Consider the following 16,196-nt stretch of genomic DNA (forward strand, 5'->3'; position numbering starts at 1 on the left):
GGTCTGTACTCCATTTTTTTTATTGGATTATGTGATCTTTTGGTGTCCAATTTCTTGAGTTCTTTGTATATTTTAGAGATCAGACCTCTGTCTGATGTGGGGTTAGTGAAGATCTTTTCCCATTATGTAGGCTGTCGTTTTGTCTTGTTGACTGTGTCCTTTGCTTTACAGAAGCGTTTCAGGTTTAGGAGGTCCCATCTATCAATTGTTTTTCCTAGTGTCTGTGCTGCTGTGGTTCTATTTAGGAAGTGGTCTCCTGTGCCAATGCGTTCAATTGTATTTCGCACTTTCTCTTCTATAAGGTTCAGTATGGCTGGCTTTATGTTGAGGTCTTTGATCCATTTGGATTTGAGTTTTGTTCATGGTGATAGATATGGGTCTATTTTCATTCTTCTACATGTTGATATCCAGTTATGCCAGCAGTCAGGTGTAATTCTGTTAGATCTACCTTTATATGTTACTTGGCCTTTTTTCTTTGCAGCTCTGAATATTCTTTCTTTACTCTGTATATTTAGTGTTTTGATTATTATGTGGTGAGAGGACTTTTTTTGGATTCAGTCTATTTGGTGTTCTGTAAGCTTCTTGTCTCTTCACAGGCATATCTTTCTTTAGGTTGGGAAAGTTTTCTTCTACGATTTTGTTAAATAAATTTTCTGTGCCTTTGAGTTGAACTTCTCCTTCTTCTATACCGATTATTCTAAGATTTGACCTTTTCATGGTGTTCCATATTTCCTGGATATTTTGGGTTAAGCTTTTGTTAGATTTAATGTTTTCTTTAACTGATGAGTCTATTTTCTCTATTGTATCTTCAGCGCTTGTGATTCTCTCTTCCATCTCTTGTATTCTGCTGTTCATGCTTGTATCTGTGGTTCCTTATCTTTTCCTCATGATTTCTGTTTCTATAATTCCTTCAGCTTGTGGTTTTTTAAAAAATTGTTTCCATTTCAGTTTTCAAGTTCTGAATAGTTTCTTGTTTTTGTTTGATTTCTTTTTCTTGATTTTCTTTAAGTCAGTTCCTGATATCTTCCAATTTTCTGTTTGTCTTTTCCTCAATTTGATGGAGGACTCTCATTGGTTAATAAAGAAACTGCCTTGGCTTTTTGATAGGGCAGGATTTAGATAGGTGGAGTAGACAGAACAGAATGCTGGGAAGAAGGGAAGTTAGTTAATCGCCATGCCTTTCCTCTCTGGGTCAGACGCCATGGAGCCAGCCTCCAGGTCATACATGCTGAATCTTTCCCGGTAAGACACCACCTTGTGGTGCTACACACATTACTAAATATGGGTTAAAGCAAGATGTGAGAATTAGCTAATAAGAGGCTGAAACTAATGGGCCAGGCAATGTTTAAATGAATACAGTTTGTGTGTTGTTATTTTTGTGGCTAAGCTAGCTATGCGGGAGCCAGGCGGAATGAAAAGCAGGCCAGCTTGCCTCTTCACTACACCAATTTTTTAAGGGAATTTCTCATTTGATCTTTAAGAATTTCAAACATTCTCTTGAAGTTATTTTTTAGGTCATTTTCTTCTGGTTCATCCAGGTCTTGCTGTTGTAGGGTGTTTTGGTTTTACTGGTATTGTGTTGCTCTTTGTGGTGTAGTGTGTGATCTTACCTTTTCTATTCATCTTTTCCTCTTATAGGTGTGGTTGGGGCTCTCTGAGATTCTGTTGAATAATCTTCTAGGTGCCAGCAAATCCAAAGCCCAGATGGTTGTTCCTTTTGGTACAGTCTGTGTCACAGTTCCAGTTACCCCATTGGTTACTCGGTGTTCATAGAGATAGCTCTGTGCTTCTGTGCTTTACTGTGCTCCCTTGGAGTTTGCTGTCTCAAGCCTGCTGTCTCAGGCCTACTTTGGCCTAGGTTGCCAGCTTTGCCCTGTTTTGTAAATCTTGGTCTGGATATCCTCCTGCAGAAGTCCCTTGCTTGGAGTTGGACCTGTCCTGGTGGAGATGGCTTACTCTGGATCTGGTCATTGGATCAATCCTGATCCGCCAGTGTCCCGGGACTGGGTTGCTGCCTGGCTTCTGCTCCAGGTGGAGCTTGTTTGCTCTCTGTCCTAGGTAGCTGGTTCTGGTGGAGATTGCTGACTCTGAGTCAGGTCGCTGGCTCCATACTGATCTGCCAGTGTCTCAGGGCCTGGGTTGGCTTCCTGACCGGATTTGTTCCTGGCCTCTGCCTCCCTGGGGTTTATTTCCTCAGGCCCTTTCTGTCCCAGGTAGCTCCTCCAGAGCCACTCCTGTGGAATTTTTTTGCCCCAGGTGGAGTTCCTTGTCTCAGGGCAAATGTGGCCTAGGTTACCAGCTTTGACCTGTATCTGTAAATCCCGGTCTGGATTCCCTCTTGCATAAGTGCCTGGGTTGGAGTTGGCCGGAAAGGTTTCTGGCACCAGTTTACTGCCTTGGAGGTCCCAGACTCGGGTGTGCCCGGACCCGCAGAGGACCTGCTTACTCCCTCAGAGGTCCCAGACTCACACTCCGACCCGCAGATGTTCCAGGTTCCTGTCTATTGCCTTTGATGTCCCAGACCAATGCCTGGATCGACAGAGATCCTGGCTCAGGCCTACTCCCTCTGAGGACCCAGACTCAAGTCTGGCCCTGCCAAGATCTTTGGTTCCTGCCTGTTCCCTCGGAGGTCCCAGGTTCACTTATGCCCAGACTGGCAGAGGTCCTGGCTCAGGCCTAGTTCCTGGGAGGTCCTAGACTCATGCTCAGACCCACCAGGGTCCTGGCTTACGTCTACTCCCTTGAAGGTACCAGATTCACGTTTGGACCCCCAGAAGTCTCTGGCTCTGGCTTGTAACTTTGCTATCTTAAGCCAGCTTCAGGGCAGTCCTTCTTCATTCTAGGCCATATCCTCACCACCACACTATCCACCTCCCATGTTGTAAGTTGTTAAGGCTAGAATTTTTTTAAACATTTATTTATTTATTATGTATACAATATTCTATCTGCGTGTATGCCTGCAGGCCAGAAGAGGGCACCACACCTCATTACAGATGGTTGTGAGCCACCCTGTGGTTGCTGGGAATTGAACTCAGGACCGTTGGAAGAGCAGGCAATGCTCTTAACCGCTGAGCCATCTCTCCAGCCCAAGGCTAGAATTTTCTGAAGCCTCATTATGATGTTGAGAACATAATTCCAAAATGCTTGTAAACAGCCACTCCAAATCTAAGCTCTCATCTTCCACTGGAAAAGGAAATCTTATTTATAAATTTGTCAAAAAACAAACCTGCCAGGCTCTGAAAAATGCCAAAGTCCATGATAACATACCAGTTCATGACCAGATAGAATACAGCGACATCTACACAGCACAGGGTATTTTGGGTGGAGAGCGAACACAACTTTTTGGCATTTGTGATCATGGTCTGTCTGAACTGAAGAGAAAGGTGGTTGAATACAGTTTTATGTTGGCACTGTTTATTTGTTCTTTTTGTTTGTTTGTTTTGTTTTCTGAGACAGGGTTTCTCTTTGAAACAGCCTTGGCTATCCTGGAACTTGCTCTGTAGACCAGAGCTGGCCTCAAACTCACAGAGATCCCCCCTGCCTCTGCCTCCCCACTTCTGGGATTAAAGGTGAGCACCACCAGGCCGGTTTTATTTGTATTTTCTAAACAGGATCTCATATGTAGCCCAGGCTGGTTTCAAATGTGCTGTGTGGCTAAGAATGACCTTGTTCTCTCTCTCTCTCTCTCTCTCTCTCTCTCTCTCTCTCTCTCTCTCTCTCTCTCTCTCTCTCTCTCTCTCTCTCTCTCTCGCCTGTGGTGCACTTGTTCAGAAGAAGCAAGGCCCTAGATTCAATCCCTAGAATGGAAAGAAACAATTAAATAACACTCCACTACCTAAGACCAACAAATTGAGAGAAATTTATGAACGCTCAGTAAAAGCCAGTTTTTAAAACAGAAATGTATCTTGCTATTCACTATCTTTGCTTCTATTCTGTCTTGGGGCAGAATTATCAGTGTCAGTCTGAAAGCATTTGTAAGAAATGATGCTAAGTAGTCATTATTCATTTCAGCCTGTAAATTTCCCCCAGACTCTTTATTCTAAAATGCAAGACCATTTGTTAAAAAAAAAAGCCTGTGAAGCATAGTAACAAATTATAGCATGATAACATGTTCGCAAGTGTTCCCGAAATTGTAAATGCCTTCACTTCATGTGTGTTTCATTTTGAAGAAGTTAAATCACCTAAGTACTGTTTTAACGTCCGACTGGCACAGACTTTAAACAGCAGGCCCGAGTTCCAGGAAGGTCTGTTCATCTTCCCTCAGAGAAAGTGAGCCCTCTTCCAGAAGCGCAAGCTTTGTTTTCTGTGTCGTGGACTGGTAAGGAGCCAGTGTTCCTGGGTGATGTCTCTGGCTGTCATAGTCATCTGCTTCATTCTGGAGAGTGATGGGTGAGTGGTAGGGAATATTAGTTTCAGGTGTGTGACTTTTGTTTCTGCTGCATTTGTTTAACTCTGTGAAGCCGTGTTACCCTGCCTGTCTGCAACACCTGATGGGCCTAATAAACAGCTGAATGGCCACTAGTGAGGCAGGAGCAAGGATAGGCGCGACTGGCAAGAGAGTTAAGTACAAATAGAAGAACTGAGAAGGAGGAGAACAAGGAGCAAGGGAACGGGAGGAGGACTCCAGGGTCCAGCCACCCGGTCAGCCACTGAGTAAGAAGGAAAGTAAGATATACCGAAGTTAGAAAGATAAAAGCCCATAATTTAAGAAAAGCTGGCACGAAACGAGCCAAGCTAAGGCCGGCCAATCATCACTAAGAATGAGCCTCCATGTGTGATTTCTTTGGGAACTGAGTGGTGGGCCCCTCAAAAAAAACCCAAAAGACTTAAAACTTAGACTACATATGAGTCTAATGGTATGTGGCTAATCTGTATGAGTCTCTAGTGCTCTAGTGCTCTTTGCATAAAAGCATTGTACTGTGTGTTTTGTTTTATTTATTTATTTATTTATTTATTTATTTTTTTTGCCTGTACTGTCTTTTCAGGGATATGTGTACAGTGAACAGCTTCGGAGAATATACACAGCGTCTTCCTGGAAGACAGATTTAGCACGCTCTCTCTTTCTCTTTCTTCACTCCTCTTTTGAACAAGGTCTCCTGTAGCCCAGGTTAGCATCAAACATACTGTATAGCCAAAGATGACCTTAAACTTTTGATCTGCTGGGATTACAGGCAGGCAACACCACTCCCAATTTATGAGATACAGAGGATTGGACCCAAGATTTGGGGCATGCAATCATTCCAGCAAGCCGCCTAAGCCTGTTTTAAGCAGTTTTTATGAATACAAAGTATCTTAATAGAGAAAAGAACCAAAATTATGTTTTCCAGAATCATACACATAAGTAAACATAGAATCACTAACATTTCCTTTTATCTTACTATGACATAAGATGATTAACTGATTATGATTATAAAAAATTAAATATGCAAGTTTGACTATAAAAGAGCAGAATGAGCCATTTAGCCAAAAAAATTGTTTAATGTTATTGTTTCCAAGAAGCACCTTAAAAGTTAAACAATTAAACTTTTAAAAAAAATGACTTACTTTATTATTTTATGTGTATGGGCCAAAGTGTACCCATGTGTACCACACACATGTAGGTTTTCATGGAGGTCAGAAGAAGGCACTGGATCTTCTGGAACTGGAGTTGCAGATGGTTGTGAGCTGCCATTTGGGTGCTGGGAATTGAGCCTGGATCCTCTGCTAGAAAAGCTTGTGTTCTTAACCACTAGATCATCTCTCCAGCCTCAAGCACTGACCATTTATCTGTACTATTTTTCCTGTTGTTGTTATTCTAGAAATGTTATTTAGAAGAGTCCATAAGCTCACATAGAAAAAGCAGATTTACTAAGTAGGGGGAGATGAACTGGCATTTCCACATTTTATGACATACTGTGGAGAATTCAGAAACACAGGAGAAGGCACAGTGGTGCGACATAGAAAGCAAATCTTAGTACATTTGAGACAAGAAGGAAATCTTATGATATTTCTGCTGGAACATTACACATTTTCAGCTTATATTTATAAATGGAAGAGTCCTATGATATGATATAAAAAGAAACCCTAGAAAAAATGGCATAAAAAGCCACATATAAAGAGGTTATAAAGAAGGGCAGTGGCATTTAGCCCTCGACAGATAAAAAGTCATCTGGACACATGCCTGCCACCAGTAAGACACCATCCACTGCAATTTCTCCAGTCTTGCCTTTGCCACGTTCTGCTTCAAAAATGACCTAATAATACATAAAGAGAATAGAAGGTTACTTTAAAACAATGATGTCATCGGACCATTGAACAGCTGTTAGCACAGACTAAATTTGTGTCTCTACTGTATAGAAATGGCCTTTCATATCGACTGCATAGCAACGTCTTGGCTATATAAGCAATATGTTTCCCCCATGCCAACTCACAGTGAGGGTTCTGTTTAGAGAAGACAAGGGTCACAGCTAACTCTGGAGGATTTCGAAAAGTCCTGTGTCTTGTAGTGGTGTCACTAATTCCAGCCCTCAGAAGCAGGAGGATCTCTGTGAGTTTGAGGACAGCCTGGTCTACATGGTGAGTTCCAGGACAGCCAGGGCTATTACACAGAGAAACCCTGTCTTGAAAAAACTAAAAAGTCCTGCTCTGTAATTCAGAGCAGGAAACTTTTGGAATTTACATTTAAGGAAAAATCTGTTCACTTTTAAGTGTGTGTGTGCGTGTGTGTGTGTGTGTGTGTGTGTGTGTGTGTGCGCGTGCGCGCGTGCATGCGTGCCTGCCTGTGTATGCACACATCTTTGAGAACAGACGTTCATTACGCAGCCAAAGATGACCTTGAACTACCACTCCTCCTGTGTCCACCTCTGAGTACTGGAATTGCTGGCATGCCCCACCAGGCCTGGTTTATACAATGCTGGGGATTGAACACAGGCTTTTGTGCATGCTAGGCACTCATTCTACCAACTCAGCTACACCCCAGCCCCTCTCTGTTCTTCTATTGTGTGATTTTTGACCTTTCTCTCTCAAGAACCAGCTCTTGCCTGGGTCCTCCAAACTCAGTAACCTCTTGATCATTTTATCCTATTTGTTCTTTATCAAGTTCATGAACCAACTTCCTATTTGAGCAGTTGCCTTTTCCTTTATTAAACCTACTTCTACAGTAAAAGATTAACTCAGCAGGTCTGAGTTATCCAAAACCTGAACATTTGAAATACAGTTTTGTCCTTGACTGCTTACTGAGAGTCAGCTTCTAAGCACTTGAAACTGCTTGGTTAAAAGTATTTTTGTTTACCTGTAACCTTTAGCCAAGTCAGACGGTTTATGCTCAGAATGTGATTTATGATGGGGGCCTTGGGTTATATGATATCAGTGTAGCATCTGGAAATGCTGAAGAGTGAATAGCTAAGGTCAGACATGCCAGCAATCCTGCGGGCAGACTGATCCACATTAGCAACTTTGAGAGCTTGGAGAGATAGCTCAGTGATAAAGTGCTCGCCTTGAAAGCATACGGGCCTGAGTTTAGTCCCCAGAACTCATTTGAAAAAGCCCTGTGTAGTAATGTGCACTTGTAATTCCAGTATTGAGAAAACAGAGGCAGGTCAATCCCCCAGGCTTGCTGGTCAGCTACTTTGTCATACTTGGCAAGTTCAAGACCTGTCTAAAAGAAACGAGGTGTACAGGGCCCAAGGAACAATACCTGAGTTGGCTGTTCTATGGCTTTCACATTAACATACAGACATGCACACACACACACACACACACACACACACACACACACACACACACATACCCCTACACCATTGGATGCCAAGGCCTGGGTGAGCTTCCCTGATGTGCAGTACTTTGTGAATTTTGTCATTTGTCATATGTGGATGTTGGGAGAATTAAGATCTGCTCAGGGGTCTACTGGGCAAGGAAAACGACAAGCTTCTGCCTGGTCCTTCCTCACCCCCCTGTGCTTACATCCCATTTACTTCTTGCTGACTTTAATGTATATAAACCACAACTGAAGTTTGTAATAGCCTTTACCAGTTCTATTGGACCTCCTAAAAGATCACACACACACACACACACACACACACACACACACACCCCGAGAGTAGAAATTCCCCAATAGTCACCCCTCAGTTCAGTTAAAATAACCTTAAAACAATCATATTCTGGCTGCCACTTATTGAGCTAAGTTCCACAGAATGAACGAGAAACCCTTTTCTTGCTTGTTTATTTGTTTTTAACTTATCCAAGCATGCATAGCCTGGTTGGAATGGAACTTAGAAGGGCCAGACACACCAATAGGTCATTTGGGAAGAACTGGACAAGTAGCCTCATTAGTCAGGCCTATCTTTGTACTCCTGAGACCTATCGACACCAGCAAATACTTGGTTGTATCACTGAAAAAGGAAAAAACGGAACTATGGGATTCCTTCTCCACTTACACTTTTGGTAGTAGTATCAATTCCTTGGTACAACTGGATTTTCCCTGTCTTCCATCTCTCGTCCTCATTTTTCGTCTCTTCCCAGGCCAGGGCACTGTTGCTATTTTTCACGAACACGCGAAGTTTTCCGACTTTGTCTCCAGCCAGCCGGTAATCAAAGAGCAAGCAGAAGTTGCTTTGGGGTGTCAAGTTGGGGAGGAGAAGTTTCAGTCGGCCAATATCCTTCTTGTGCCCCGCCAGTGCCGGGACGGCCATATAGTAACCAATAGCTGTAAGAGAGCAAAGGACCGGGAGAAAGGGTCTAACTCTACTACATAAACAAACTAGAGAAATGAACAACAGTTGCCCATACCGCATGCTGAAGTCCTTTCCATTCGAATGGAACAGTCATGCAAAAGTGAGTCCTGTGGATTGGAGAGTTGAAATCTTTTCCTATACAGGGAAGAGCTCTAAGGGTCAGAAAGCTGAGGAATTTTCCACATTCACAAGCAAACAAGAATATAATGGAATGGTCACTGAGCCCCTGAAGGTAATTTGCAGCTAATGAGTTCCAGAACATTTCCACTTTGAGTATTTGAATCTCAGAATACATTTCCCACGGAATCAAGGATAGGTAGGTATTAGTGACTTGTGTTGTTACTGGTACAAAGCACTCTAATAAAAGCAACTTAAGGAAGGATTTATTTTGGCTCACAGTTCAAGGATATGGCCCACGGGGGTGGAGGAGGTCATGGCAGGCAGCAGGAGTTTAAGGCAGCCAGTCACATTGCATCCACCGTCAGGAAGTAGACAATGATGAACACTCACGGTCAGTTCGCATTCTCCTTTTTATCCAGTCCTGAATCCCAGCCCAGGGAATGGTGCTGCCTCCATTCTAAGTGGATTTTTCCATCTCTGTTTAAAGTTAGATAACCCCACATACACATTCCAGTGGCTAATCTACTCTAGATAATCTTTCATAGGTATGTTTGGCTCTTAGGTGATGTTAGATCCTGTCAAGCTGACAATTTTAACCATCACAGGTATGATGGCCAGCTACTTAGGTGGATCCAGAGAGAAATGTCTCATAAAAATATACTTGACCAGCCGGGCGGCGGTGGCGCACGCCTTTAATCCCAGCACTCGGGAGGCAGAGGCAGGTGGATCTCTGTGAGTTCGAGGCCAGCCTGGTCTACAAGAGCTAGTTCCAGGACAGGCTCCAAAGCTACAGAGAAACCCTGTCTCGAAAAACCAAAAAAAATATATATTTATATATAATATATATATACTTGACCTATATTGTCCTAATGGCTTCTTGAGGCTCAACCACCATGTGGTAGCATATCATTCTTGAGTTTTGATGTAGGATGACAGAAATATATTTTCTTCTATGTTTGTGAGACTTCTAAGTACCTTGTAACCTGGGGAAGTGGACTTTCTGGCTATCTCTATTCTTTTCATTGTGACTTTAGTGAATTTAAGCAACTCTTTAAGAATTATTATTTTATGCATATGGCTGTTTTGTCTACATCTATATTTGTACATGCATGTGCCTGGTGACCTAAGGAGCGAGGAGAGGGCATTGAATTACATGGAACTGGAGTTACAGATGGATGTGAACTGCCATGTAGTTGCTGGGAATTGAACCCAGGTCCCCTGGAAGAACACCATTGCTCTTAATTCCTGAGCCATTTCCCCAGACTCAGCTAAAATAACTCTTACACAGCATGGTCTGAAGAAATAATTCAAAAAAGAATTCCCAAAGTAGTTGGGAGGAAGACACTGGGGATGGTGTGTAGTATTCTGGTATAACTTCTGGGGATGCTTGCAGGACCCTGGCTGATGCTGCCTTAGTCTTCACTGGGTCTAGACACTGGTGGGTCCTCTTCCCCAGCAAAAGCATAGTTCTGCTAGGTGGGCAAGATGACCCTTGATAACAACTATTTGGAAAAGGAGAATGCTGACATACTTAAAATATTTCTGGCTATATATGAAATCTTTTCTGTAAATCTTCCATCTACCTAAGTGGCCAGACTTGCATTCTCCAGTCTCTCAGTCTCTGTTTAAATTATTTAAAGTGTAACCTGAGGCTGGGACCTGAAAGAGAGGCAAGGATGACAGCATATGTAGCATGCTAGCCTAAGGCGCACATAAATTAGCAAACTATGCTATTCAAGGTCAGTTTCTCTTTGGGAATTAGCCAGAGCCAGACAGGTGCTAAGAGTCTTATTCTTTATTAATATGCGTGTGTGAGCAGTGATTTCTCACCGGGATGGTATATTATTTCTACAACAGCCGCACCAGAGTCTGTAACCATCGTAACCGCGATGGCTAATATCGATTGTCAGTCTGACAGGCTCTGGAGTCACCTAGGAGACAAGCCTCTGGGCATGTCTGTGAGAGATTGTCTAGAGTAGATTAAGCTCTGGAATGTCTATGTGGGATTATCTAAATTTAAATTGAGATGAGAAAATCCACTTAGAACGGAGGCAGCATCATTCCCTGGGCTGGAGTCCAGGACTGGATAAAAAGAAGAAAGTGGAGCCGATCTGAGCATTCGTCAAGTTAAACTCCAGGATGCCCAGTGGAGTTTAAATGTCAACGAAACCATATGTTTAAGACCTGCTAAGAACTCTATGTCAAATGAAGGCATCCTGTACTTTATCCCGTCACTCTATCAGCTATACTCTTGCTTCTGTGACCTCTTCAGTCCCAGCTAAAGGCTTGCCTTCCAGCTTTCATCCTTCCTTGAAGCCCTCAATACTATCAACTCATTCCACTTTTTTTCTCATCTACATTTATCTCCATAGGGGAAGACAAGACCATCTGAGACCTGATGAACATATCGGAAGAGAGAAGGTGTGATGTGAGTGCCTCAGATACTGAGAAGCTGGGGGTCATTTGCAAATTGGGTGTTTGCAAATAGAAGATTTCTCACTGATGAGAATTCAATGCAAGGCAATGCTGACTAGGTGAGTTGTCAGTCTGGGACTCCCCATGCGCTATAGCTCTGGTGGTGCGCCAATGTCTGATGTGGGAGGGTCTTCTGTTTGAGTTGATTTCATTGGTTAATAAAGAAACTGCCTGGCTCATTTTATAGGCCGGCCCTTAGGTAGGTGGAGTAGACAGAACAGAATGCTGGATAGTCAGACTGCTGTGCCTCTCCTCAGGGAGACAGTTGCCATGAAGCAGAGCCGGAAGCCAGAGCATAAGTGGAGGGAAGTGGCTGCGGTTTTTTTTAAAGAGAGAGACCACGCCCCAATGGGCTGGTATCTCAGTGGCTATTGGCTGAAGGAGCGGAAGGAGCTCCTGCAACAAATGTCTACATTCACATGATGGTAGAAAGGAGGAACTCCTGTTAGTTATCAAGACAGTTTGTCCAAAGATGTATTATTTATTCTGAAAGTTGTCCACTGCCTTGATTATTTAGTGGCTGGCCCACCAGAACAACTGCTGTGTGGGATATATTCCTTCTACCCCAATTACAGGTTCTAACAGGAATTCTTGGTACAGGATAGCAAAGCTTTCTGGCTGCAGGTATGGGCTTGCAATGAAATATCTTAAGAAGGAATTTGTCCTAAGAAAGGATCTTTTAACCCAAGGCTGAGCCTGTACATCCTCAAAGAAATACAATTATACTGGCGAGGAACTGAACTTGGAGGTGTTTAACAGTTGTTGCAGTTATATGGCCAGCTTTCAGGAGAGCAGGATTCCATATGTGTTCCACATTGTGTCTGCAAGTCAAATACATCATCCAAGGGGAAGCCAGGGCCTGTCAATAGGTCTGAAGCAGACACTACGAAAGGCAGGAAGTTCATGGCTCAGCGCTAATGGTGAGAACAATCCAAGGCCAGGTAGTCACAAAGAATTCCTTAGGCAACCCAAAGGGAAGCCGAGTCTTGGAGTTTAGGTTATTAACTTGACACTCATCATGGTTTTGATCCTTTGAGAGGTGACTCTACTATAGCTCCAGTGTAGACAGAGGTCCTATTACCTTTAAAGATTTGCTTCCTATCAAAACACAACATGAAAACTACAGAGGACTGTGGCTGGTTAACTGGGGGAAAAGGGAGATCTCAGAGACACCCCCCCACCACCTTCCTCTCTTTCCCATCTCCCTCTCCCTCTATTAGAAGAGGGTAAATATAAAAGAGGAATGCTGGGACACATTTCCTGGGTCATAAGATAGGGGTTAAGAGGAAATAGATGCTACACCAGTTACTCATCCATCAGAGGCCACCTCAGAAGGTCAAAGGTTCCCAAAGATGACAAACAACCATGATCTCAGCAGTGACAGGAATAACCCTACAGTAGCAACAGCCTTCTCTCGACCTCTCCTAGAACATGTAGCAGTGAAATTTAAATACCATTGTCTCGACCAGCAGGATTCCAGTCGAAATCATCTTCTCTATCCTGTTTCCAATCACAGACCCCATGATCAAAGCTGCAGTCAACTGAGATGTTTAAGTCTGCTAAAAAAAAAAGAATATTCAGAACCATTAAGATCATCACAAAAGTAGCTAATTTGGAGCTCTGGAATGTCTGGGATGCCATGGGTTTAGCTGCACAGAATATAGATCGTGGCAATTGCCATGCTTGTAGGGGTAGTTTAAACCAGATGCACCATCTTTAGACTTTTACATTTCATGAGTATGAGGGTTTTGCCTGCATGTACATCTGTGCACAACGAATGTGCCTGGTGCCCATAGAGGTAAGAAGAGGACATTATATGGTTAATTATATGTATATTATGTTACAGATGGTTGTGAGCCAGCATGTGGGAGAGAATAGAAGCTGGGCCCTCTATAAGAGCAGCAAGTGCGCTTAACCAACTGAAGCATCTCTCCAGATCCCCTATTTGAGTTACATCTGTGTAGCCATTCTCAACACAATTCTGTTGTAATCTCAGAAAATAAAACAAAAGGAACCAAAAAGATGGCTCCATGGTTAAGAGCACAATGACTCTCATTAGTGAAGCAAAACAAGGAATATAACTGGTTGTTTATAAAATTCAGGTCAGAGTCAAAGCACAGAAAACAAGTCTGTGGAGCGCTTAGCCATAAAACATCGAACTCACAACCCTTTTTACAAGGCTCAGGTATTTTGTAACAGTGAGGACAAACTGGCCAATATACACATCAAACCAGCATTTCCCTTGACCTACATCAGCTCAGAACCAGATAGTTATGAATAGCCCCTGTGCCCTTAAGGCAAGTGGCTCTCAACCTTCCTAGTGCTGCGACCCCTTCATACAGTTCCTCAGTTGTAATGACCCCCCCAACCATAAAACTATTTTCATTGCTACTTCATAAGTATAATTTTGGTATGAATCGCAATGTAAATATCTGTTTTCTGATAGTCTTAGGTGACCCCTGTGAAAAAGGTCATTTGACCCCCAAAAGGGTTGTGACCCACAGGTTTAGAACCACTGCCCTAAGGTTTCTGAAATTATTCAAATGATCCAAACTTAAATGGTCCCCCTTGCCCCTCCCCGTTGACTTTCCTTCTACATAACCCTTATAGACCTTGGTTGAGTTTTCTACTAGCTCCTGCTCTTGCTCAGTGTGTCCCCTTCTCTTGTGAGTGTAGGTAATAAACCATTGTCTCAATGGCATAGGCCTCATGTTGCCACTCAGTCATCTCCATTAATTAAAATCTAATGGGCATTTCATGATTCCAACATTCCTGTTAGAAATTTATCAGGGACATTTCGCATCAAATAGGCTGATCTACTGGCAGTTTCTAAATTGTATTTTTTTGTTGTTCGCTGTGACGGCGGAATGACTGTATAGTACAGACATGACAAAGGAGTATGAGTGGAGTCAGCTAGTGCTAGGTACTGGTTTTGAACTTTTATGTAAAGCAGAGGTCTGCAAGCTAGCACTTTAGCCTACTGTCTACTTGTTCCTTTACTCTATAAGGACAAAGGAAGCTATGCGCTCCAGAGACCATATGCCTTACAAAACCTCACGTATTTCCTCTCTGGCCCTTCCCACAGAAGAGTGTGCTGACTCATGATGAAAGATAACGACAGAGCACTGTGAAAGAGGGTAAAGACCAAGATGTTTCTGATTTCAAGCTAAGGCAGCCCCCTTTCTCTCCAGCGTAGCCCTGACTGGCTGCAACTCACTACATAGAGCAAAAATGGTTCCCCACTAGATAAGCCCACTTGTCGCTGCCTCTAGAATGCTGGCATTAAAGGTGTGGATGATCATGTTAGACCAACCTGGTATTAAAACTTGTTTTTTTGAGATAGGGTTTCTCTGTGGCTTTGGAGCCTGTCTTGGAACTAGCTCTTGTAGACCAGGCTGGCCTCGAACTCACAGAGATCCGCCTGCCTCTGCCTCCCGAGTGCTGGGATTAAAGGCGTGCGCCACCACCGCCCGGATATTAAAACTTTTTAAATTACATTTTAACTATGCATGTGGAGATCAGAGGACAGTCTGTGGAAGTCCTTGCCCCATATGGGTCCTGGGGATCAAAATCAGGTCATCAGGTTTGGTGGCAGGTGCTTTGACCTTCTGAGCCATCTTGATGGCTCATAAGTTTTGCTTTTTCTTGACTCATCGCAATTTGCCTTCCCCCCCACAAAGCCATGTCATTTAATTTTATTATCAAAAATATCTGTCATTGGACCCTCAATAAATCTAAGACTCCTAAGTGGCTTATCCAGGCTCCACAGATACTGAATGCTGGAACTGAGCCTGAACCTAGATCAGGCTGAGATCCATGACTGTCCATTTTGCAGAGGCCAGGTTTGGCTTTGGGGTGGGGCAGCATTGATGAGGGACAGGGTATCCTATCAGAGGCAGCATGATGGGGATCTTAATGGGAAAGGGGCTCTCTTTTAGAACCTAGAGAGGAGCTCCATTAAGAGAGATGGCCTAGCCAGGGTAGTGGTGGCACACATCCCAGCACTCAGGAGGCAGAGGTGGCTGGATCTCTGTGAGTTTGAAGCCAGCCAGGTCTGTAGAGTGAGTCCAAGGACAACCTGGACTACAGACAAACTTGTCTTGAAAAACAAGAACAAACAAACAAAAAACCAAAAGGACAAGAAAAAGGGAGGCACCCTAAAGTACAAGAGACACAACAGCCATGGCAGCATGTGGGTGGGATGTCCAGAGGAGCAGAAGCCTTTATAGAAGCCCTTTTGGGTGCCTGGTAGTGGTGGCAGTGGTGGCACACCTTTGTAATTCCAGAACTCAGGAGTCAGAGGCAGGCAGATCTCTGTGAGTTCGAGGCCAGGCTAGTCTGCAAAGCAAGTTCCCAGACAGCCAGAGCTACACAGAGAAATCATGTCTTGAAAAACGAGATGGGGGAGGGAGAGGGAGAGGGAGAGAGACACTCTGGAGAAAGGAGCTAGTTTGGCTTTTGTGTTTTTCTTAGCTGATAGGAAGTTTTATACCATGAAGTCTAATTCAGCATAGCCTATGTGATAACATGGAAGAGTTACGTCCTGGGTAAGACTGTACTTTATTGGCTGTCAGGCCACAACACAGCATGGCATCATAACTCTGACCCAGAGGGAGAGCTGCAGGGATATATGCCTGTGAGATCTGGCCTCTTACAGTGCCTGACCAGCATCTTAATGTGATCAGCTTCTTAAAGGAACAGACCCATGATCTAGGCTCTAACAAGTAGCATAGGGACTAGTTGGGAAGAGGAATAGAATCTGAGGCAATAGGGATGAAAGTGATCAAAATACTTTATAAGCATGTATAAAATGCCCTAATGAAACTCATTATGTATAATTAACATATGATAATAAAAACCTTTAAAAATTACCTACTATTTAAACACCTG

At 43.3% G+C, this 16,196-nt stretch overlaps 1 protein-coding gene across 5 annotated transcripts in view; it reads right to left on the bottom strand.

The window, feature by feature from the left end:
• Positions 1-3,542: 3,542 nt before the first annotated feature.
• The window catches only part of Egfl6 (EGF like domain multiple 6), a 62,556-nt gene continuing 49,902 nt past the window's right edge, over positions 3,543-16,196 (bottom strand). For 3 of the 5 annotated variants that reach the window (XR_005283811.1, XR_005283814.1, XR_005283813.1), the window contains 4 exons: positions 12,761-12,865; positions 8,415-8,683; positions 5,545-6,233; positions 3,543-4,375 (listed from right to left, as the gene is read on the bottom strand). Coding sequence is in view for 1 of the 5 variants with exons in the window: in XM_038315956.1 (XP_038171884.1) it covers positions 6,123-6,233; positions 8,415-8,683; positions 12,761-12,865 (485 nt within the window). In the remaining 4 variants the exon portion in view is untranslated. Of the gene's footprint in view, positions 4,376-4,801; positions 6,234-8,414; positions 8,684-12,760; positions 12,866-16,196 lie in introns of those variants that run through there. The other 2 variants (XR_005283812.1, XM_038315956.1) reach the window with 2 other exon arrangements.

This window comes from Arvicola amphibius, chromosome X (assembly GCF_903992535.2).
Source record: "Arvicola amphibius chromosome X, mArvAmp1.2, whole genome shotgun sequence".
NCBI lineage: Eukaryota > Metazoa > Chordata > Mammalia > Rodentia > Cricetidae > Arvicola > Arvicola amphibius.